This window comes from Pituophis catenifer, unplaced genomic scaffold (assembly GCF_029215685.1).
Source record: "Pituophis catenifer annectens isolate HBS135680 unplaced genomic scaffold, rPitCat1.0.hap2 SCAF_3, whole genome shotgun sequence".
NCBI classification, from domain to species: Eukaryota; Metazoa; Chordata; class Lepidosauria; order Squamata; family Colubridae; genus Pituophis; species Pituophis catenifer.
The window spans coordinates 27,383,917-27,409,125 of record NW_027256883.1 but is presented as its reverse complement, the minus strand read 5'-3'; the positions used below and the strand labels follow the sequence as shown (position 1 = coordinate 27,409,125).

The 25,209-nt window shown below is 39.2% G+C and overlaps 1 protein-coding gene across 1 annotated transcript in view; it reads left to right on the top strand.

The window, feature by feature from the left end:
- CPQ (carboxypeptidase Q) overlaps positions 1-25,209 on the top strand; it is a 165,768-nt gene that overhangs the window by 104,245 nt on the left and 36,314 nt on the right. Inside the window, exons 6-7 of the mRNA XM_070942106.1 lie at positions 10,037-10,128; positions 24,424-24,625. Coding sequence (XP_070798207.1) covers positions 10,037-10,128; positions 24,424-24,625 — 294 coding nt within the window. The remainder of the gene's footprint in view (positions 1-10,036; positions 10,129-24,423; positions 24,626-25,209) is intronic.

The window sequence follows — 25,209 nt, the reverse complement described above, 5'->3', positions numbered from 1 at the left end:
TAGTTAACAATGTTAGAAATATTTGCTACAGCAGTTGAAGAAGGGGTGTTTAAAATCGAAGCACCTACAAATAAATACCATTAATAGCTCAAAATTCTTAAAAATCTATATTTGAACTAAACATTTTTGTTTTTAATAAGCATAATATATCATGTACCTTTAATACTATGGCCAAATTAATAATTTGATAAATGTCAGATCACTGATGCAGTGAGTGATATTAACGATTATTGTGTATTAAGAAAATTTTGCTAGCATACAAGAAAAGGATGTAATACTATCAACAATGATGCTTTCAGTCTACAACCTCCATTTTGGGACTGACTCTGAACTGAAGCATGTAACCAGATTTTGGGGCTTGCTTGCATCTCTTGCTATTATATGTAGCCTGGTGAAGAGATGGAGAATTTAAAATATTGCATTCTTTTGTGAAATTTTGGTTGATAAAGATATTACTAATTACAGGATTCATACCCCCCTTGTCTTATCCATACCTTAATACAGTGGTGGGATTCAACCAGTTCGCACCACTTTGGGAGAACCGGTTGTTAACTTTCTGAGCACTTTGGTAAACTGGTTGTTGGAAGAAATCATTAGGGCAGAGAACTGGTTGTTAAATTACTTGAATCCCACTGCTGCCTTAATACTAATGCAAACAGAAAGTAAGGCAATTATAGGTCCAAGATCTGTTATCAGCATGTTGTAAAGCTTCCATCAATAGCCAAGACAAAAAGTTAAGAGCTGGTAATTTATGGATAGAAGAGAATATTTATAGCTCAGGATTGAACTGGGATGGCCTTGGTGTTCTCTGTTTCCTTTCAAGGAAACCTGCTGACCTCTGCTGCTCATCCTTCTTTGGGCAGTAGCATGACTGAGGGCTTGGCATTCTCCCTCAGCCAAGCTCAGACTATGAACCAACAGCCAATTGCAATCAGTCATCCACATTGCTTGCAGGTCGTCTGTTGTCTTCTTCTGGACCGTAGATAGAAAGTGTGCCAGCCTCAGCATCAGAGGAGGCCATCACCTCTATTGGTATTGCACTTATTATGAAATAGAGGTAACGATAATGATGTACAATAAAGATACGGAGATGAGGAGGTGGACAGAGAGATGGTATATTTTTTCCCCAACAGTTTTCATTCCTTAAAAGGAAATCTTAGTTTTATTAAATATGTAAAAAGTTTGTACAAATCATTTCCACAAATAAGGGTATTGCCACGATTTTAACAGTTCTAAGAAACTGAACAGCGATGGAACAAATAAAAAGATTTATCCAAGAACTTTTGCCCTCAGCTTTGTGATTCAACAGAAGACAAAGTAAAAGTTTTTCACCTTGCCACTCATTGGATAATATTCCGCCCAGATTCTGCACGACTAATTTGTTGTTGTAATGATTTAATTTTAAAAACCCGAAGCATTTCTAATGAAAATCATTCTGAATCATGGCAGCTATTTAAGCTGGTAATTGCCAATACTACTGAAGTATTCACCACTTTGTTTTTTTAACATAAAGATACATAGAATGTTCCACAGATGCTGACAGTGGTTGAAGAAGTTAAAGAAAATTTCAGTACTGAGGCTGAAAAGCATTGTTTATAAACACACCCTAACCCTAACCCTAACCTCTCAGAGGTATCTTTGATGTGTTCATAGGCCTAAATAAAGACAACAAAGGTAGAAATGTGATCAAATTGTCCCCTCATGTTTCATTTCTATATGGATGAAATGTGAAGAAACCAACATAATAAAATTGAGGGTTTTCTTCATTTAAAAAAAGCTTATAATTATAATTCATTATAATTATATAATATATAGTGATAATATATAATACAGTATAATACAGTGATTTTGCTTTTTATTCAATTTCGTTATTTTTGTAACCTTATAGCTAACCCTATACAATGAAAGATGGCTCAATAAGCTAAATTGACACTACAGTGTTAGAAATTCCATTGTGCTTTTAAACAAAATAACGGAAGAGGTGATGCGTATGTAAAGATGTGAATCTAAAACCAATTATGTGTTCAGCATATGGAGCCCATTCTTAAACCTATTCATTTTAGCTTTATCCAAAATTATTTGTTTACTAACTGCAAAGTACGTATGGAATGGCCAAAAACTTTTTGCTTTCCATGCTTTGGCTTCTTTCATCTTCTCATGTGTTTTTCAGTTTTCTTCTTGATCTACTATGATTCATTCCTGCTTGTTACTGTTGTCACTTCTGGGTACCATCATTCATTCATTCCAAGCTCCATTGTCTCCTTGCCATTTGGAAAGTAGCCTCTCCATTCTGGGAATCCAGACTACATTCACCACAACTTATAACTTTCTTGGTTCAAAATCTTTTTGCCATTTATTTCAAATTCTCTAAGTTCTTACACTTATAGTTAAATTTTCTTTTCTTCAGAAAGGAAGATAGACTCATCTTTTCAAACTTGTTCTTCCTAAGTTCTCTAAAATATAGTTAAGCAATTTCCAAAACTGATTAGAATCATACCATGTCCCCCTGGAGGTCCAGAAGACATTGACATTCTGAGGAACAATCTCATCCTGCTCCATATTAAGAAGGTATATATAAGAATACTGCCCAGAAAGTAGCCAAGATGTGTAAGGGAGTGAAATTTCCTGCTTGGGTTTAAAGAAGGAAAGAAAATCATAAAAGTCTGTAATTTGAATTTGAGATAATTGTGATTTATTTTTCTTTACTCTCATTCAAGCCACATGTCTAATGTTGTTTAAGGCAGATGCATGTCCATTTAAAATTTCAGCAGAATATCTCATGGGTGGTCAAAATGAATTATTCGTCATCTGTGGGTATCCTGACCATTGCAGAAAAAGTTTTAATTATTGTGAATTTTTATTTATCATGGAAGAAATGTCAAGGCCCAATCATTCCACAGTACATCATTGGAACCATTTTAGAGATTCTTGCAAACTTAGTTTTATTGCGTTCATGTTGTTCCTTGTTTGGAAAACTGGTCTAAACCTTTCACTTACTCACACTGGCACCTAGGTGGGAAGTGTTCTTTTTTAAAAAACAAATAGTCATAGTTAGGCTGAATATACCTGTGCAAAAGTCAAAGGAATAAGGCCAAGTCTTTTAATTCAGAGTCAAATCACATTCCTCAGCCAGATAGGTGTTTCTTTTCCCTCTACTACTCTGACTTTCAACAGAGGTTGGAAGAAACCATGTTTTGAGTCTTGGTTGAAGTTCCAATTCCTTAATTACAGAGGTCATTTTACCTCAGGACTGACTGTCCTGGAGATTAATAGCTGCATAGAGCATTCATCTTTAGAGGATGTTTTCTTGGCAGCAAGGTGAGAGGATAGATATCACAGTGCATCTCTAATGGAAACTGAACAGAAAATGGATACAAAGTGAGAGGACCACACTTGGGGATGAAGTCCTTCCTTAATTATTTAACTTCCAGAAGTGCTTTTGCTTGTCTTTACCTATGAAAGGTTGTGCTGTGCTATTTTACTCACAACACTAGATATAATCCAGCACTACATGCATTAAGATTCTTCTGCTCCAAGCGTGAAGTGAATGGGGAGGCAGCTTCAGTGCCCTTCATTGATGAGCTATTTGAGTTCTCATGTTGTCTTTTCTAAATTAGTGGCCTCAAACTATAGTAAGGCTGCTGAGAGTCAACATAGCGGAGAAGATGTTTACTAGAATAGAAGGGAAGAAGTTCCTGCTGGGGGCATATCATATTTGTAGTATAATATTTTTATAGATGAAGTCCAAGAGGGGGGAAAAAACAATAAGAGCCTGTAGTACAGTGGACTAAAGCACACTGCTATTAACATCTGCTGCTTGCAATTACTGCAAGTTCAAATCTCACTAGGCTCAAGGTTGACTCAGCCTTCCATCCTTTCAAAAGTAGGTGAAATGAGGACCCAGATTGTGGAGGCAATAAGATGACTTTGCATAAAAATATACAAAAGTATGAAGGCTATTGCTTAACGCATTGTAAGCCGCCCTGAGTCTCTGGAGAAGGGCGGCATATAAATTAAAGCAAAAAAAAAAACAAAAAAAACCAGTTTCAGTTTCTGATTTTCTGAATATGGCCACCTTGGTTTCTCGAATTTGTGAATGCCTTTTCCAAAAGTTCGCACTATGATTGTCATGTATTTTGACATACATTTCTCAACATAGGCAGATCAGTCATCAATCAGAATAGAGCTTAAAGGGACTTGAAGTTTTTCTAGTCCAGCCCTCTGTTCAAGGAGGAGACCCTCCAGCTATACCCGTGATGGTGAACCTATGGCACGTGTGCCCGAAGTGGCATGCGGAGCCATGTCGCCTGGTACATGCAGCGGTGCCCATTTCTTTTCCGGGTTTCTGGTGCACATGTGTGTGCGCTGATCAGCTGGCCTTTGTGCTTGCATCAGAGCTGATCTTCCATTTTCCGGCATGAACATGCAGCTGATTGGCGCGTGCGCAGGCGCCAATCTGAAGACTTGCCAGCAGTAAAGAAGAAACTGCAGTAAAGAAGAAAGAAACCTGAAGAAACCGCAAATACATTCTCTGGTGCGCGCACGCCCCTGGGCAACTCCTATTCCTGGTCTTGCCCCAGACATGCACGCTCCCTTTTTGCCATCACTGCCCTATACCATTTCAGTCAAGTGACTGTCCAGTCTCTTCTTAAAAACCTCCATTGATGAAGCAGCCACAACTTCTGAAGGCAAGCTGTTCCACTGGTTAATTGACTGACTATTTCTAGGGAGTTCAATAGTGATATACAAATTATCACTATATAGTTGAGTATCGATTCTGCATCCCTGGTCAACATGTCATGTATGTCCTGCTGCTGAAGGAATTGCAATCTTTTCACTCACCTGTTTAACTATACCAGATGGCTCTTTGCATTCAGAAGCAGCCATTGCCATCATTGTTTTATCTCTCTCTCTCTTTACGTGTGTTTGTAATTATATGAAAATGGAGTTTGAAAGAGAATGTTATGTGAGGCATCGAAGTAGATGAAGTTGGTGTCACAGAAAGGAAGAGAAAATTATATTAAAAGTATGAATCAAATATAAATGTCTACATTTCACTCAGAAAACACAGGAACATAATGACAATGACAGAGTGGGTATAGTTTAAAGGTTAAAAAAGTGTTATTTTAATTGTCAAAATAAGGATAAAGAAAACATGTTTTTTTTCTGCTCTAGACAGTCTTACAGTATGTCTATGGGTCTTAAGTAAACCTGGCTAAGAAGAAAGAAGAGTAAATTTGAGCATTTTTACGGAGAAAGAAATTTATGTAGAATAAAGGTAAAGGTAAAGGTTCCCCTCACACATATGTGCTAGTTGTTCCCAACTCTAGGGGGCAGTGCTCATCTCCATTTCAAAGCTGAAGAGCCAGCACTATCCAAAGACGTCTCCGTGGTCATGTGGCCGGCATGACTAAACGCCAAAGGCGCACGGAACGCTATTACCTTCCCACCAAAGGTGGTCCCTATTTTTCTACTTGCATTTTTTACGTGCTTTCAAACTGCTAGGTTGGCAGAAGCTGGGACAAGTAACGGGGGCTCACCCCGTTACGTGGCACTAGGAATTCGACTACTGAACTGCCAACCTTTAGATCGACAAGCTCAGCGTCTTAGCCACTGAGCCACCGCGTCCCTCATGTATCATGTATGACATGATAGTCCTTTGTCTCCAAGTATGGCAGTGGGATGATTTCATTGAGGGCAAGTGAGGGTACTAAACAGGCCAACACATTTGGCCTGTATATTTGAAAACTGAATAAGAGCCGAATGCATCATTTATTTACCTATCATCTCTCCAGATGCTTGATAAAAATACTTTGAGGAGTTATCTAATCAGAAGTAAATATTTAGGCAAGATTTACTTTATTCCCAATTTGATGTTAGGTTTCAACTGCCAGGATTTATATGATTTGGACAGGGTATCCCATGATAGCTAGGGAGTCAAAATGAAATCCACTTGGAGGGCAAAGGCTGGACTAGGGAGTAGAAATTCTTAACCGTCACCAGGAGTCAAACTAGACTTGAAGGCATCGTTTTCTTCATTTTCCTTTTTTAGTTTGCAGTAGCCATTGTCAAGCTGAGAGTTCAAAAGTTTAATCTTCTCTTCCCTGTTGAAATCTTTGTCTTAAAAACATTCTCCGTAGCACCTTCACATATTGTTATTTTTTTTCCTCTCAAAGAGCACAGCTATTGTCTCAGCACCAATTACTCTCAGGTGTACTTCTAACCTTTTCCAGGTTTATGTCTATTCCTGTCTATTAATCTTTAATTGACCGATTACTTTTCTAAAGGGAAGATGTCCAGGACTAAAAATCTTGAGCTTGTCTCTTGGCATATCTCTTTTCTCTTTATATGCCATGTTGTTTCTCAGATTTAGCTTTGAAATTATAGCTAGAACTTATTTAATCAAGTGCATTGAGCCTGCAGGAATTTTATTTATCCAATTTTTTATTCATTTATTTAATAAACATGTGTACGTGTGGCTGCCCTTGAAGAGCATTCGGAAATTTCAACTGGTGCAAAATGCAGCTGAATGGGTAGTAAATTGTACCAGATTCATGGTACGTGTAAACTACACTGGATGCTGGTGTGTTTCCAAGTGCAGTTCAAGGTCACCTTAAGCTCTGTATGCCTTGGGATTGGTTTACTTGAGGGAACGCCTTTGTGCAAGAGTCTCTACCTGACCAGTTTGAACCAGCAGATTGGACACATTGCATATGCCATCACTGGAGTGTTGACTGGTGGAAACTAGAATAGGGGCCTTCTATGCTGTAGCCCCTGCTTTGTGGAACATTCTCCCCCTCAGATTAGAATAGCCCAGCACAGCACAGCACAGCACAGCACAGCACAGCACAGAACAGAATAGTTTGGAAGGGACCTTGGAGGTCTTCTAGTCCAACCCCCTGCTTAGGCAGGAAACCCTACACCACTTCAGACAAATGGTTATCCAATTCTGCTGGCATTTCATAAGACTTTGAAAAATTAGCTATGTACTTGGGCCTGGGGTCAGAATGGCTTTACTGTTAGTTGGTTAATTATCTTGGCTGCGTTTCTAGATGTTTTACTGTTACTGTTTTTAATTGTTTTATAGTAAGCTGCCCAGTTGGTGGAAATGGATGGTTGTAGAAACTGAATATAAATGAATGAATGAATGAATGAATGAATGAATGAATGAATGAATGAATGAATGAATGACCCCAGTCATTTCATATACATGATTCCGGGTGGTTAACACTTTAAAAACAGAATCAAACATAGTAAAAAAACCAACAACTTTAAAAATCAGAAAAATAACATAAAATGAAACAGCACTGGAAAATCTTACTTAACATAACTATGAGCAATAAATGTGTTCACTAATACAATCAGAGCCATCCTTATTCATGCTTGTCACCGACATTGTCTGTCATTTTTTTAAAAAACCAACAAAATCTAATAGTTTCTTCCTCCATGATGTTAAAAAAGAAGCTCTTTTCTCCTCATCGTAAAATACCAGAACACTTTTCATATTCCTTCTTTCTTCACAACTTCCACTAAGAAGCCTGTTCAAAGTACAGCACTTACATATTCAGAAATTGTCTTGCTTATTTATTCTCTCTATATACTCAAACCAAAAATAATTGATTTGAAAACTGATCCTTTGGCTTCCCAGTTTTGACTAGTGCCTCCCAAAATAACTCCTCCATCTTTTCTCCTTAGCTAAGCCTTTGTGAAATGGTTGTGTTCCTTTCTGGTAAATACAACGTTCTTCTTTATGCTGTAAATTTAGAAAGTTGGATTACATTGTTAGAAAGAGAGGACTTGGCTGAAGTATTTCCACTGACCCACTGAATTATCACAGTAATATTTTTGATTCTGAATATTGTGGGGAAACTTTTATTTATTTATTGCATCTATTTTGCATAGATTTGTATCTTGTTCTTGTATCTGACACATGAGGCAAAGGCTGTTGCAATAAAATATGTGTCTAAACGTGTAGCTACTGGGCTTTATTTTTTGCATACAAGTTATAGATAGACTGGGCCATTGCCATGAGGTGGTCTTTAAAAGGTGTCAAATTCATTTCCACTCAGACCGTTAAATACTAGCGGCATTCAGGGAATTTCTTAAGTCTTGTGAAATCAGATCACTCCTTTCAACATCAACACCACCCCGAATGCAAATGACAGGAGAAACTACCAAAAGTAAATAAGCAATCCTCATGAAACATGTCCTATGCATCCTAGCTATATTCTATTTCAACTCTTTTAAATGGATTTAAAAGAAATCAACTCATGGATCTGTAATAAAAGAAAGAACTTCAAAAAAAGATGGACCAATTCCATTTGTTAATCTTTTTTGTCTAATATTGATATACAATTTACTTGTCATATGTGTAGCTCATACCTCTGTTTTTGTCTCCGACAAAAGGGAGAAGTGCATGGATTTTGAAAAGTCATGCCTAGTCAATGCATGTTTTTTTATATCCAGAGAAGAATTTGCTTCTTATTTGTACTGCCCAATAAGTTCCACTCAATATACTTGTCCATAATTGATTTTGGATTATGAGCGTTCATGTTGGTTTATGAAACATTTCTTTAGAATTTGTATGTTTTGGATACTTACTTTATGTTATAAACTATATTTAAGGAAACCATAAGTTAGTACACAATGCAAACCCAGTTATTGCTGTGTATGAAATATGGATTCATTTTACTTGGGTTTCTCATCTCGGGTAAATTTTTATCCATGCACAGTAACTATTGAAAGGGTAAAATAATTTAGTACATGCCTCACTTGGGCTGAATCTAATATAGATGGACTTAAATGTATTAGGTGGCTTTCAAATGGCTTATATTTAATTTGAAGGTTATTCCTTCATAAATATCATTAAAACACAGATGGCCTTGCCTTGTCTCTTGCAGTTAAAGAGCTCTATAGGAAGGCTTTTAAACCTTTCAACACTGAGTTTCAAAAAATCATAGATTTCTCTTTTGTGAATTTAGATTGGAAGAAATAGGACTATCAACTGGTCACACAAAAAACTATTGGGGATGCAAACAAACGCACTTCCTGGGGTTCCGTATCCTTCCTCTTTCATTGCCACAGTTTGCAAACTTTATTCTGGGAGATATTTATAGACAACAGCACAAGCACATCCTTTCCTCTTGGTGCAGGAGCACATGGGAGAAAAACAGAATTTTTGGCAGGCTGCCATAGAGGCAGCAGACACTGGGGTGGGTGCAACAGGTGACACTGGGGTGGGTGCAACAGGTGCCTTTGGGAACAGTTCTAGAAGGTTTTCTTTGTTTTGGGATCCTATGATTAGTTCACAGTTTGTGACCAGGCAGCAGGAGTGCTAAAACATTCCCTTCCTGTTGTTATTTATCTCTTCCTCCTCCCCAGACCATTTTCTCCAGCTAAAACCTAAACCCAAACAGATTATTTCTACACAATTGGAAGAGACAGACATTGTTAACAAATTGGTTGCCTTTGTGTGCAGCTTAAGCCTGAAAGCAAGGAAGATCTTCACCCTAGTATCACCTAGCCTTCACATACATCCTTAATGCAAACCATCTGCAGACCATTGGATCGCATGCTACAATGATGGGGAGTTGCCATAAATCGTTAGTTCAGAAATTCTGAAAGATGTAGAAAAATGATGGGGAGACAAAAATCAGAATGAAATAGCAGTGCTAGGAATGCAGAAGTGGGCTTTGGAAAAAGAAGAAAGCAGATAGAAAGAAACATAAAAAGGTGTCTGTGTGTGCGTGCGTGCTTAAATGGGGAGACAAAAAAAGAGAAATTAGCTTGATTGTAAACCAAAATGGGATGGGGTGGGGTGGAGATTTCAGAAATAGTGCCGAGAGAGGGAAAAAGGAGAAACAAAAAGATTGGCAGGAGATGCGTTTAAAATAAATGTTTTACTTTCCATGATAGACAAAAAATGTTATTTTTCTCCTAATGCACTAAGGCAGGTTTCTTGGGATGCTAAAAATGGGAAAGAAGCTTTCAAGGCTGAGATGAGAAAGATGTTTGCTTATTTTCTACCTAATAACAGGACTCCGGCCCAAAAGAACTCTGCGCTTGGTGCTTTGGACTGGAGAAGAGCAAGGGGGAATCGGCGCTGAACAATACTACAAGCTACATAAAGTAAGCAACCTGATGGGACAATATGTTTAATTCTTTGGATTCATTGTTTTTGTCAGAGTTTCTTGCAAAAATCAAATCCAGAAGCACACACAGATAAACTGATGCAGCAGGATTCATTAACTTCTTTATATACAAGAATATATATATACAATACCAATATAGATTCTTCTTACAAGCAAAACACAAGGCAGGAGAGAACAGTTAGTTTCTCAGATCAGATCAGCAGGCAAGTTCACACAGACTGGTTTCAGTTTCTCTTTACAGATTCAGAAGCTGCAGACTAAGACACGCCCTGGCTCCAGTCTGTCTCATCTCCCAATTGGCTGACTTAGTTGCTATGCCTATTTATTGGCTGGCCTTGTTACCATGTCTTCCCAGTCATGAATATTCTGACAGTTTTTTATATCATTGTTTTATGATTTTTATTGTATGCCACCCAGAGTCATGTTTCTCATGCGATGGGCAGCCATATAAATATGATGAATAAAATGATTACTTCATTTCATTAGCAGTCTTCTTGCAATTCTCACTTGCGAGCAGTAGAGTTGGAGGGGGGAAATCAAGCAGCCATAATCATATTATGGTTCGAATTTGGAAATTATGCTCATATTCTCAGAGAAAATAGACTATAATATAGTGAACAATGGGCTAAAGTTAATATTGTTCTAACCTCTGATAAACTTCATCAGGATGTATGCAACTCAACATATGTTCTGGTGTAACACTCCATACTGAATTTTAAACTAACTACACAGACTGGATTTTGCAACATGGTAGAGTAATCTGTCATTAGCTAGTCTCCATGTGTTGCATAAACACAGACATCAAATTGATAAATCTGGATTGGTACTGAAATATCAAAATCTACATTATCCTTCTAGAATAAAAAAAAGGGCTGTTTATGATAGACTTCCAGATTACAATTTGCATTAAATATCATTTAGTTTCCAATGCACTCCTTTGCTGCAATCATATTAATAAAACATGATTTGTCCAAGTGTCCTCGTTTTTCTATTTTCCCTGAGAATCTCCCCATTAGCTCAAACAGTAGCCTTCAAAGGTGAAGTAATAACTCAACATGTTGCCCCCAGGCTGCCTATATGCCCTTCCTTAGTACTCCAGCTTCTTCCTCCGCTTCCCTTTTTACACCTTGAGCAAAAATAATTAAAATAAATGGGAAAGTGCTATGCTGTAGTATGTATCTCCAGCACCAATGATTTCCCAAAGTATATCAAATGGATATTGTAATTTTCCTTTGAAAATACAAATAAAATCCAGTGGTTTAGAAGTTTGCTTTCCTAATAGAAGACAAAAAGAAGATAAAAAAGGGTGGCAAGTAATATTTTGGGAACTGAGTGCTTTGTAGCTGCTTACTTTCTTTCTGATTATCATTCTCAGCTGGCAAGATCTCTTCACCAGCCACTTTGCAAGAAATATTTGTTCTTTAAACTTCTGGTGTGCTCATCAGTACAAAAGAGTAATTCTCTATAGAGTAAATCCTCTATAGCTGTGATGGCGAACCTATGGCACGCATGTCACAGGTGGCACGCATAGCCATATCAGTGGGCACACGAGCTCCGCTCCGGCGCGCATGCACGTGCCGGCCAGCTGATTTTCGGGCCTTCTGGGCCCACCAGAAGTAGGGAAACAAGTTGTTTCCTGCCTCCCGAGGGTCTCGGGGGTTGGGGGGAAGGTTGGTTTTTCTCTCTCACCTGGCTCCAAAGCCTTTCTAGGAATCTGGTGAGGGCAAAAACAGCCTCCCCACTGGAGGCCCTCCACAGGCCAGAAACGGCTCGTTTGCCAACTTCCAGTGGGACCAGAAGGCCTGTTTTTTGCTGTCCCCAGCCTCCAGAGCCTCTCTAGGAGTCTGGGGAGGGTGAAAACGGCCTTCCCCAACCCCCCCAGAGGTCCTCTAGAGGCCGAAAATCACACGTTTCCCAACTTCTGGTCCCTAACCCTAACCCAGACTCATAGAAAGGCTCTGGAGCCAGGTAAGAGAGAAAAACAGGCCTACCAGGCCATCACGTGCCAGGAGCAGGGGGAGAGGGGGGTTGCGTGCACATGGGTGGGAGTGGGGCGCATAGAATTATGGGTGTGGGCATGCGCCCCCCTCCTCCTGGCACGCAATGGCAAAAAGGTTAGCTATCACTGCTCAATAGAATCCTCTTCTAGATCTTATTTTGTCAGTCACAATGTAATATTCAACAATATTTACAGCTCTCCCACATTCATTTTGAGGATTTGAGCTATAATCCAGATGAAAATCCTGTCCCCCTTGGCTAAAATACTTAGAGGGAAAACATGTCCATTATTACTATTCAGCGTTCTCGTACTGTTTACTGGTATATAATTTTCTTTGGGGAATAACCCTACATACAGCTTACACAAGGTACCAGATAAAACAGCAGGCTCTTCACTTGTTATTTAATTTAATTTTTTAAAGAATATATTAATAATCAAATTATTAAAATAAATATTTGATTTGGCCCGTAACTTGCTAACTTAAATTTAGGCTTACAAGGAGAAAAATAATCTTATCAGGGTCCATACTTTATATGACATGCCTTGAAAATTTAAAAGGGTTTTCTGTTGTGCCTGAATATTTTGGTTATCATCAGTGCTTTCCACAAATAACTAAATTCTTGTGATTTGTGAATGGAACAAGGGGTGAGTAAACATGTTATGTATTTCACTTACGTTAAAAGTACATTTTGCGACATGTTGGATTGAATTCAATCAAGCTTCTTATGAAAGGTTTAGATTTAATGTGCATTTTATCTCTAGAAAAGGAGGCATATTCTTAACATCACTGATATTTTTATGATATATTTCTAAAATTTAAAAATGAGCTAAAAGAACCATAGGATGACATCTCATCCTTGTGGCATTTATTCATAACTATCTCTTCAAAGCACGGTACGGCATGAGGGATAACTTAATATAATTGTCTCAGAGCTAAATATGATTATTTTATAAACATTCCATAGCTTAATTTGATTTTAATTGGCATTTCCAATATTTACTCAAACATGAAGGAAATAAACATTCCGCATAAGTGTCTTTCTGTTTCGTTGATGGTTGCAAAATACTTGCATGTGATTCTAAGGCTCAGACAAAACTATTTGCTGTTTCTAATAAGCATAAATACTCAAACAGACAAGCATACACATACACATACACATTTTATTCATTAAAAAGTGTGTGTTTGGAAAGCTTTGTCTTCACTTTGAAATGACTTCATTTGCATTCAGTAACATTTCTTAGGCCAAGAGAAATGAATCTCTGGCCCTGTAGATTACTAGAACTGAATTTCTTCAACCAGTATGGTCAGCAATCCAGTTGATGAGGATTGTAGTCCAGTAACATCAGAAGGGACACAACTTCATCACCCCCCACTCCCCCAATTTGGCCAAAGCTTTATAACATTGAAATGATATTTCATTCACTGTTTTGATTCAAACAGAATCCAAAAAATCCAAAGATGGAAAGATGGAAGAGAATTGCATCTAATACCTCTATCTCAAATCACCAAGCACCATGCCCATAGCACACCTATTTTACATTTTTTAAAATGGTCACTTACCTTGCCATGACCCAAATGGCCCTCAAAAATATGTTTTATATCCAGTGATGCCACCCCAATAGAGGTCTCTGGTGGCATGCAGATGCTAATATTTTTTAACATTTCAATGGGTATGGATCAGGGGTTGGTTCTACTTACTTTTACTACTGGTTTGCAACGAGATCGCGCAGGCGAGCGAAGTGAGCACGCTTGCCTTGCTTCTGCGTATATCGCTGATGATGACATCCGGGGCGGTGGGCGGGGCCTCACGCCAGTTTTACTACCAGTTCTTGCGAACCGGTCCAAACTGGGGGCAACCCACCACTGGTATGGATAAACCCTCTACAGCAGGGCTCCCCAATCCTCAGGCCATGGACCAGTACCAGTCCGTGGCCAGTTAGGAACTGGGCTGCCCACCTAGATGTGAGCAGCGCGTGAGCAAGAGAAGCTTCATCTGTATTTGCAGCCACACCCCAAGGCTAGCATCACCACTTCAGCTCCACCTCAGATCATCAGGCATTAGATTCTCATAGGAGTGTGAATCCTACTGTAAACTGCACGTGGAGGGATCTAGGTTGTGTGCTCCCACTCCAGTTCCTGAAAAAATTGCCTTCCATGAAAAGGCATGCATGACCAGAAATTGAGAAGGGAAAGATTAAACGTGCTCCTGGCATTTCTCTTCTCCAAATTCTCCCTGCACCAGTAGCCCTTTTTCTCCACAACAACATAAAGATGCTAGGGTTTATTACATTCATTTGTGTATAATATTTATTCTGCCCTGCACAGCTATTGAATTTTTCCCTTGCCATCACTTTCTAGTAGGCTAATTTTTCCTTGCTTGCCAAAGAGTTTGTATTTCTGTGCTGCTTCTAATCTTATTTATTGAAAATTTGACAGGAAAATGTTATAAATAGTTCCATTTTATATTCTAAGTATGAAAAGAATTGCCTAAATAATAGAGCGGGCTAGGAAAGAGGCCTTGGGCGTCACTAAATCAAATCTGAATGCTGCAAACATGCATTGGAAAGGGGGAGGAAGTTGCTCTGGGGGAGAAGGGAAGAAATGAACAAGGAAAAATGTACTTTTGGAGGAATATTTCAATCCTTCCTTAGATACCAAATTTGATCTGTTATAATTATAATTATGGTATATTTTGCCATATATCTACAAGCAGGAAAGTCTAATAAGAACTCTGTGGCAAAACAACAACAGATTAATGTTGTAAATAATCCGTTTGCATTAAAAACTTCTTAACTTTTTACAGAGATGTAATTCATATTTCTGAGAAATGGATTCTCAGAACAGAATACATCTTGTAACTGATAATTATTTGAATTGCAGAGGCATATGATCCATCATTTAAACTTGAAATCTACATTTTAAAGGGTTTTTTTTTTTTTAATGATTGGATTGCTCATTAAACACAGTGGTTTTATTATGAGCTTGGCAGACTACAAAACTGAACATAACTGAATCTTTTCTCTGATTATGATTAGCAAGAAATAGATGTTATGATGTAGCATCAATAATAATGTAGCCTGGATCTTCCTTTACAAAGTCCAGTCCTCTCTTTATTTTCTCTTGCTTGTGTATATACGTAAATCCCCTCAAATAAATAGCATTGTAATTAATTAATATTAGACAACTTTGTAACCTGTCGATCATCCTTTGAGAGAAAGGTACTGCAATCTGATGTGAGCATTATGAATGGTAAATTTTAGGCTGACTATGTTTTTTTTTACCCCAGTTCTTGACAGTCCCAAGTTCGTCTAGAAGAGTATACATCATAAATAGAAAAATAATTGCAATGGCAAAAAGCTTCAATAATAATAGGTCAATATTTACTTACCTAAACAGGCAAAGATATCACAGATGCACCAAAACAGTGGGAGCCGAAGTGATTTCTAACTTCCTTCTGGCTTTCCCATTGACTTTGCTTGCAGGGAACATTGGAAATCATGATCAAGTGACCATGGAAATGCTGCAACAGCCTCAACTTTGCAAATAAAACTGGTGTGAACCTTGTGCAAATTTCAGCTCCACAGAAGTAATGGGTCCCTGATGTTTTACACATTTGTTAAGTTCTTTAACAGTCTTTTAGATTTTAGATCATTCAGAAAGGTATAATAGACTGTTTGTACTAGCTTCAGGTAGAAACATAAATTCAATGAGAGTTTTAATAGTATATAGATCAGGGGTGTCAAACCCAAGGCCCACAGGCCACATCTGGCCTGCAAGGTGCTTGGATCTGGCCCGTGGGGCTACCCTGGCAACAGTGAAGCGCTGGCGCATGTGCGTCTGCCAGCAAAAACAGAGCTCGGGAGGGCCACACATGGGCTGCAGAAGGCCGCCCTGGCAACAGTGAAGGACTGGCTGAAAACCTGGGCCACCACAAGCACCCCTGATACGAGTGATGTTGAGCTGGCCACACCCACCCACCCTGATGTGGCCCTCAATGAAATAGAGTTTGACACCCCTGATATAGATAGATAGGCTAAATGTCAGGATCTCATCTATATTGGTATGTGGTAATAATTCAGAAGGCCATGGCAAATGTTACATAACTATCTTTTAAAAATAGTAGTAGAATATAATGTTTATCAAATAGATGGATAAATAATTAAAACAAGTTTATCAATGCTACCATACTTGCCATTGACCAGTGCGTCTCAAGAATCCCAGATACTTTTTTTAAAGCTTTAGACCAAATTGGTCTTGGTTTTTTCCAAGTCAGGAATTTTCTTGGTTTTTAGTCATTGCCTTCCATGTAAGATTTTTTTCCATTGCGGATGTCGAGATGAATATATTCATTCAAACAAATCAATGTCAATAATAGTAATTTTAAATGTTCTGATTTCCTTGGATACATTTTGACAGCAATATAGAAATTAGATTTTTCGTGTGTTCCTCAGTAAACTAGGAATACCTCTTGCATATAAATAACAATTCACTAGACATTCCTATGATCCAAGAAAGTCAATGACCAAGATGCAGCTTAATTAGGAGTCTATTCATAATAATAGCAAAGTTCAGAAGAAAATAGTTGCATTTTGAAACAGAGCAGCTTTGTAAGCATTTCCCTAGAATTGACAGACATAATCCCAATACATATATTGCTGCTGCTGCTACTGCTACTACTACTACTACTACTACTAGTAGTAGTAGTAGTAGTAGTAGAATTAGAACAGATAATATTTGTGTATTTTTCTTCCTTAGCAGTATGCAAAAATGCTGGAATGACACAATCTTCAGCAGAAACAGTTTAATTAAAAAAATCAATAATGAAATGAGACAGTGAAAAACATTTAATGTACAACAATTAAAATTCATTTAAAAGGCCATCAGAGGTTCAATGACCCAATCTTGCATATAGCTTCATAATCAGCTATATTGAAACTCCTGATCCTTTTTTCCTACTCAAAGTTGTCAAAGAAAAATAGCTGGAAAGAAAGAGTAGCTGAGAAAAGACCAGTTGTCATTTTGAACTCCATTCAGTGGTGAGTTGCTACCGGTTCACCCCGGATCAGGTGAACCAGTAGCAGCGGTGGTGGGAGGCTCTGCCCACCTGCCCGGATGCTTCTGCACATGTGCAGAAGCATTGCATGAGCGCACGCGCACCCATGAGCAAACCGGTAGCGATGGGTATTGAAACCTGCCCCTGACTCCATTGCTGGAGTCTAAAGCAGGGGTGTCAAACTCAAGGCCCGGGGGACAGATCTGGCCCATGGGATGCTTATATCTGGCCCGCGGGGCCGCCCTGGGAACAGCGAAGGACCGGTCCCATGGTGCCTATGCCAGTGAAAACGGAGCTTGCAGAGGGTTGCAAGAGGCCATCGAAGCCAAAAATGGAGCTTGGGAGCCTGTTTTCGCCAGCAGAGCACTCGGGCCACCACAGGTGCCCCTGACACGAGTAACATCAAGCTGCCACGCCCACCCTGGCCATGCCCACCCCAGCCCCCCAAGATCAAACACAACCCTGATGCAGCCCTCAATGAAATTGAGTTTGACACCCCTGGTCTAAGGAATAATGGAATATGGCTCTCTAATGTTTTTACTAGTTGGAGAGGCTAACCAAGCCTGTCCCTCTGGATCAGGTTGCTTTTAGACATTAATCCTGGAAGCAGCCCCAACTGAGTTTCTCACCATTTGAAAATGTTCACTCATATTCCCCCTCAAGTATCTTCACATATATTATTCTGTGCCTCAGCAGATTTTAAGGTTTAAGGTCAGGGTCATAAAAAGGGAGTTAGACAAGGTGAGGTACTCAATCAGAATTGAGGCTCCAAATCATTTAGAGCTTTGAAAATCATTACTAACACTCTGAACTCAGATGAAAAATGTATTGCAAGTTATTGTAAATCCTTTCTCTAAGGAGTTAGGTCTAGAATTTAGCCTAGTGAGCCAGCATGATGTGCAATGAACAGTTAATTCAGGTATTAAGGAGAAGTGTCCAAGTGTGTAAATCAGGTAGTATATAATATCATAGTCAACTTTTTACAAATGGATTGGCCAGATCTGGCAAGCCGCTCTTCTTCTGCCTTAGTTTACAGGGTGTTACCTTCAACTTGCTGACCTATACTTGTTTTCCTATTGATTTTGGAGCTTTGGCAGAGAGAATATTCCTGCAGCTTCAGATCTGATTGCAGTGTTCATCCCTCAGCCCTTTCAATTGACTTTGGGGAAATTCTACACCTATCAATCCAATTTGGTTGACTTATTTTTCCCAGTCTGTTGACATCTCCTGTGGGGAAGCTTTCACTGCACATCGTAGTTAGAGTCTAGCGCCCAGATTATTCCCTGACAAAAGTGATTACCTCAGTGGACTGATATTTTAATGAGCCTGCATATTTGAATGAGTCTTCCAATATGAGAAGAGGTAGAAGAAACAGCTGAGCCCACATTTAATCTATGCCTCAGATAGTCAATCTTGACTTAAATTACTTAAGAGAACACAGTTTGATCTGAACTTGTTTTGACATCAGTAGTTACCTTTTTGCTGTCTGGAGGGAACTGAAAAGAGATAGACAGAGACAAAGACACACATATCTTCCCCGTGGTTTCAGGGTGAAGTACCACCAGTACGCTGACGACACTCAGCTGTACATCTCCACCCCGGACCACCCCAATGATGCCCTTGAAGTGATGTCCCGGTGCCTGGAGGCCGTGCGGATCTGGAAGGGGAGAAACAGGCTCGGGCTCAACCCATCCAAGACCGAGCGGCTGTGGTTTCCGACATCCCGATATAGTCAGTTGATGCCATCACTGACTATTGGGGGCGAATTGTTGGCCCCCACAGAGAGGGCTCGCACCTTTGGCGTCCTCCTGGATTCACGGCTGTTTTTAGAAGAGCATTTGACGGCCGTGACTGGGAGGATTTTTCATCAGGTTCGCCTGATTCGCCAATTGCGTCCCTTTCTGGATTGGGACTCCTTACACACAGTCACTCATGCCCTCGTCACTTCCCGCCTGGACTATTGCAATGTTCTCTACATGGGGCTCCCCCTGAGGAGCACCCGGAGGCTCCAACTGGCGCAGAGTGCGGCCGCGCGGGTGGTTATGGGAGCGACATGGCGCTCCCATATAACACCTCTCCTGCGTGAGCTGCACTGGCTCCCGGTGGTCTTCCGGGTATGCTTCAAGGTTCTGGTTACCACCTTTAGAGCGCTCCATGGATTAGGACCTGGTTACTTATGGGACCGCCTGCTACCACAAATAGCCTCCCACAGGCCAGTACGCTCTCATAGAGAGGGGCTCCTCCGGGTGCCGTCGACCAAACAGTGTCGACTGGTGGCCCCTAGGGGGAGGGTCTTCTCTGTGGGGGCACCTACTATCTGGAACGAGCTCCCCCCGGAGATACGGAGGATCCCGGATCTGCGCACCTTCTGTTGCACTTTCAAGACCTTTTTATTCCATCAAGCTGGCCTGGTCTAATCTTTCCCCCTTTTTTCTTTTCTTTTTATAATGTAAATTTTAATCTGTTTTAAATTACTGGGGTGTTTTAAATCTGTCTTGGGCCAAATTGTTTAATTCAGTTTTATTCTGCTTTTAAATTTTTGTATTTCTGTGTTTTATTTTTGTGGCTGTTCACCGCCCTGAGTCCTTCGGGAGTAGGGCAGTATATAAAACTAATAAACAAACAAAAAAACAAACGAACATCAGGGGTGAAATGCTCCCAGTTCGGACCGGATCGCCCAATCTGGTAGCAATGGCGGCGGGTGGTTCGGAGAACCGGTAGCAAAAATCCCTGAGCCCTCTCCCCCCCCCCCATGCCCAGCTGAGCTGCACGATTATCAGAGACTTTTTTTTAACTTTTAAAAGCATTTTTTCTACAACCTCTTCAGATGAAAAAATGCTTTTAAAAGAAAAAAAAAAAGCCTCTGATGATCGCACAGCTCAGCTGGGATCGTCAGAGGCTTTTAAAAGCATTTTTTTATAACCTCTTCAGCCGAAGAAGTTGTAGAAAAAATGCTTTTAAAAGTTTTTTTAAAAAAAGTTGGCCACGCCCACCCAGTCACATTACCCCCCCCCCCTCCCCAAGCCATGTCCCCAGAACCGGTAGTAACAAATTTTACATTTCACCACTGCTCCACATGTATACTTTGATGACATTTAATAGTGAACTATTGTATGTACAACACAACATTTTCCAGTTGCCCCAGGAAAATAACCCAGGGTTCTACCACTCAGGAAAATTCCAAGTGATCACCCAGAAATCAGCAGCAAATAAGAAAAGCAACGAACAGGCTTGGCAAAAACTCTCAAGATGATCAAGAGTTACTGAATCCCATGGAAGCTACATGTTGGGTACACCAACAATCTTTCATATCTTTCAAAGCTATTTATAGGCAGAAGGAAATAGCCAGGCATGCATAAAATTATAGATTATCTCTGCATTGTTTTTAGAATGAAATATACACTGCTCAAAAAAATAAAGGGAACACAAGCAGAAGACAACCGAGATCTGAATGAATGAAATTGCCTTATTAAATACTTCGTTTGTTACATACAGTAGTTTTGTGTTCCCTTTAGTTGTTTTAGCAGTGTATAAACTACTGTATGTAAAGAACAAAGTATTCAATTCATTCATTCATTCAGATCTTGGATGCCTTCTGCTCCCTTTATTTTTTTGAGCAGTATATATTAATAATCTTTTCTGCAATAAAACCTGCTTGTTCCCAAATGAAAGTATCTATTAGAACAGTAGCCACAAACTCTACTTTTGCCCTGCAGTCATTACATGCCATGATTTCAGTTTGAGATGCAAAACTGTAAATGTTCTGGGCATTTCTTTTTTAAAAAAAGTTCTGAGCACCAAAATATTCCATTGTTTTGGTTTTTCGTTTTTTGTTCTATCATAGGGATTTTCTTTTCGTTGCAGCACAAGAGTAATATTTGGACTATGAATAGAATAACAGGGAAACATTTTAACACAATGTGGCCAGAACAAAAGCTAAAATAAATTCAGTTTAATTCCAGCATTGCTGAAATTATACTAAATTAATTCAATACTATCATCCAGCCTGGAGGGTCTGCTGTTGGTATCCATGTCTGACTCATGTTGAATTATTGCCATAAAAAAGTGTTCTTGTGAGATTTTTTAGAGCATAGTTCACTATTGCTTTCCCTAACCCTCCCCATTTATCCAGGTTTGGGACCGGCATATGGTTGATGAATGGGACCATATGCTTGGGTTAAGTTCAATGCACTTAATATAATTACGCCATTTATATTTCATCAGTTTCCCTGCATTAAAAATTACAAATAGGGGACAACTTTTGAAAAAGTTCTGGATATCTCACCAAAGGCTTTGAGAAGATTGCATGTGACTTTAATGACTTCACTCTTTTCTAACAAGTCCAGAATCCAGAGGCTGAAAAAAATGGAATGGTATGGCAGAAATGTTGAAGGGACAAGTTAATGATGTGCTTTACAACTTAAATGATTCACAAGGTTATCTGTAAGACCATATACTCAGCGTACCATTGCTGATCAGAGATCTGAGTGCAACTCAAACAATTATTCTTTCCAGGTAGAACCATGGTGGTGCAGGGCTTAGAATGCAGTACTGCAGGCTACTTCTGCTGCCTGCTGGCTGCCAGCAATTCGGCAGTTCGGCAGTTCGACAGTTCAAGTCTCACTGACTCAAGGTTGACTCAGCCTTCCATCCTTCCGAGATCGATGAAATGATGATCCAGATTGTTGGGGGCAATATGCTGACTCTGTAAACCATTTAGAGAGGGCTGTAAAGCACTGTGAAGCAGTATATAAGTCTCACATTTTCAGATCTGGGCGAACCAGTTGTTACAGTATGTGACTCCCACTTCTGCTTTTACCTAGACTGGCCTCTTAACCGTTATCATTACAGCTGCCCTTAGTTAGTTCATTTACTCTGAGGGCATTTGCTTTGAAGCCATCTATTATAAATCATTCATTAAAAGAACATAAGATTCCAATCCTCAGCCTGTCATGCTGCTGTTTGTAATGCATAGTTCACCATTAAAAACGATCCTACTCTTGACTATATGGTGATACACAAAGATTGTCAATTATTCACTTATGTTTTGATTTTTTTAAACCTTAGACATGGCAGATCTTACTTGTACAGGTAATCTTCAACTTATGATCACAACTGAGTCCAAAATTTCTGTTGCTAAGCAAGACAGTTGTTAAATGAATTTTGCCCCATTTTACGACTTTTCTTGCCACAGTTATTGAGTTAATAACACAGTTGCTAAGCGAATCTAGCATCCCCGTTGACTTCGCTTGTCAGAAGGTTGCAAAGGGGGATCATAATATGACCCCAGGACACTGCCACCATCATAATTATGGGACCTGGCAGAAGTAGAAATGGCTAGGATTAGCTATTCTGTCAACCTTATCTTCCTACCACTCCTATTCTCCTTTTCTTTCTTGCTTTCCCTGTCTTTAATTTTCTCACTGCCCTGTGAAGGGAGAAAGACAGATCCACTTTGCAAATTTTAAGGGGGGTGGGGGGTGGGGGCTTCAGCTGCAATTTCAAAAGATCCATTTTGCAATTTGCAATCCTGAAGCTCAGTGGGACCCGAGGAAAAGCTATTTTCTCATTTGTTTGTGAAAAACTCTCGCCTCACCCCATCTCCTGTACCCTGAACGTGGGGGCAATCTAATCAATTTCATAAGCTGGTTTAACAGAAAATCTGAAGCTTAATCTTTCTAGTAAGTTTTCTAGTCAGTCTAAATTCCAGGAAAAACAATCACCTTGATTTTTCTTGCTTATATATGCAACGTGTACCTGCCTCACCAAACATCCTAACTTCTTCTTCACACACATACATATCTACAATATTTACCTGTAAGGGCTATATACTATAATGTACAACCAAGGTCACAGCTGTCAGGAAAAATACCTGATTGCCAAACTGAAATTTTGAGGCACCATCATAGCTTTCAATGGGAATTTAGATGCAGGAAGAATATAGCAGGATAGCAGGTAACTTTCCCTTTCCTACCAACTCTTAATTTTTGCAAACCAGCCACCATATGCCCATAGCCATGTACAGAGAAACCTGAGGGACGGAGGGGTTGAGCAATGTACTTTTCCCCTTTCTGTGTGGAATGGATAATGACAAACACTGTGGAATGGAGATATTTTAAGTAGGAAATCTGACCAGACTGAATAGAGCAAGCTACCAGTCCTGAATAGGCTGCATGCCTTCCGAAGGACCAAGTTTGCAATATAGAGATTTATCTGAGCAAGTGCTAACTGGGGAGATATAGATTGCAGCAGTAAAGGAATGCTTTTTACCAGCATAGTATGATAGACCATTTGGTATGCCATTGTCGCTGGAGGATTATGGGAGTTGAAATTTAAAACTTCTGAAAGGCAGCTGGTTGGGAAAGGCCGCCATAATGAGCTAAAAATCTCCTTGTGCTATTAAGTGAAACATAAGCTGGGATTCCAGAGCCAAGACCGTTATATGGCTGTGGCAATGCCAATTGTGTCTCTTCTTTTTTGCAACTAAACATAGATGTTTCAAGATTTTAAAAAAAAGGAACTAAATGAAACTCCTAAATTCAAAATTCCAAGTTTTCCCTTAGGGCATCCAAGAAATTAATCAGCACTCCCATAGTGGAAGTGTTCAGTTTACTAATAATTACTTGCTACTTAATATCATTTAGAATAGAATAGAATTCTTTATTGGCCAAGTGTGATTGGACACACAAGGAATTTGTCTTGGTGCATTCGCTCTCGGTGTACATAAAAGAAAAGATATTGAAACCAATCTAATTAATGTTTGCATAGAACTTAGAAAAGGCATGCAATAAGCAGTAATTTATATCCCAGCATTTGTTTAATAAATGAAGATACATACCATATGATTTATCACTTGAAAAGGTAAAAATTTATTGACCTAGTTTACATTTATTTTATCCAGTATGATAATTTCCTAAGCAGAAATCACTATTTAACTCCAAACCTAGACATTGGGATTTTAAATGCTCTCACCAGCTATGACTGCAAAATACAATGTAATCTAGTCTGTAAACAAGGATCATAGACAACATTGAAAGAATTTCATGGTTTAGTCATGTAATTAAAATTGCATTTTATCAAAACAATGTGCAGTAGATAATTTTCCTGTCTAATCTTATGGCATCCCAGGAAGTAAAGTAACTACTGACATGGTATACTTGCCAAATTGCCCTTTCAACGTCATCTGTATTTGAACAGAAATTCACTTTCTGTTTTTCAGGTAAACATTTCCAACTTTGATATGGTTATGGAATCAGATGAAGGAACGTTTACGCCCACTGGCCTGGCTTTCACGGGCAGCCTTAAGGCTCGTTGTATCATGAAGGAAATCATGAAACATCTGAAGCCTCTCAACATTACCAATGTTTTTGAAGATGGCGGAGGAACAGACATTAATTACTGGATTCATGAAGGAATACCAGGTGAGATTCTTGAATGAATTTTACAAATTGCTAGGAGCATAATTGAGTTCCCTTTCATAGGTGATGCCCTTTTGTGGAACCTAATATTGGAGAACTCTTTTTCTTGAACAACTCTTTAAATTAAATGTGTGAACATATGTCAGGATTAACTACAGAAGCCTGGCTACATAATGTATATTTGAAGGACTTTAAAAAAAAACAACAAATATTTCAGATGATACATGGACAATATGTTTGCAATCTTCTTTTAAGCTTTAGGATTTAGCTTAATCTTCCCTTCAGTGATGGAATAAAAATAACATCCCACATAAAGGACATCCCCTCTAAAGGGGGCAAAAGGCACAAACCAAAAATAGCATAGGCTGTCTTTTTTTCTTCACTTGTTCACACGGCTGCAGATGAGGACAAGCATGTGGGGAAATTTATGGTGTAATCTATCCTAGTTCATATATACTACTGCATCAAATGCTTTATCTGAAAATACGCAGCTATAGGACGAGCGGTGGCAGGCAACATAGAAAACAGATTCCCTACAAATTGGCGATCTCAGTTTTATCTTGGTGTTATCTAATCCCATTGAGGAA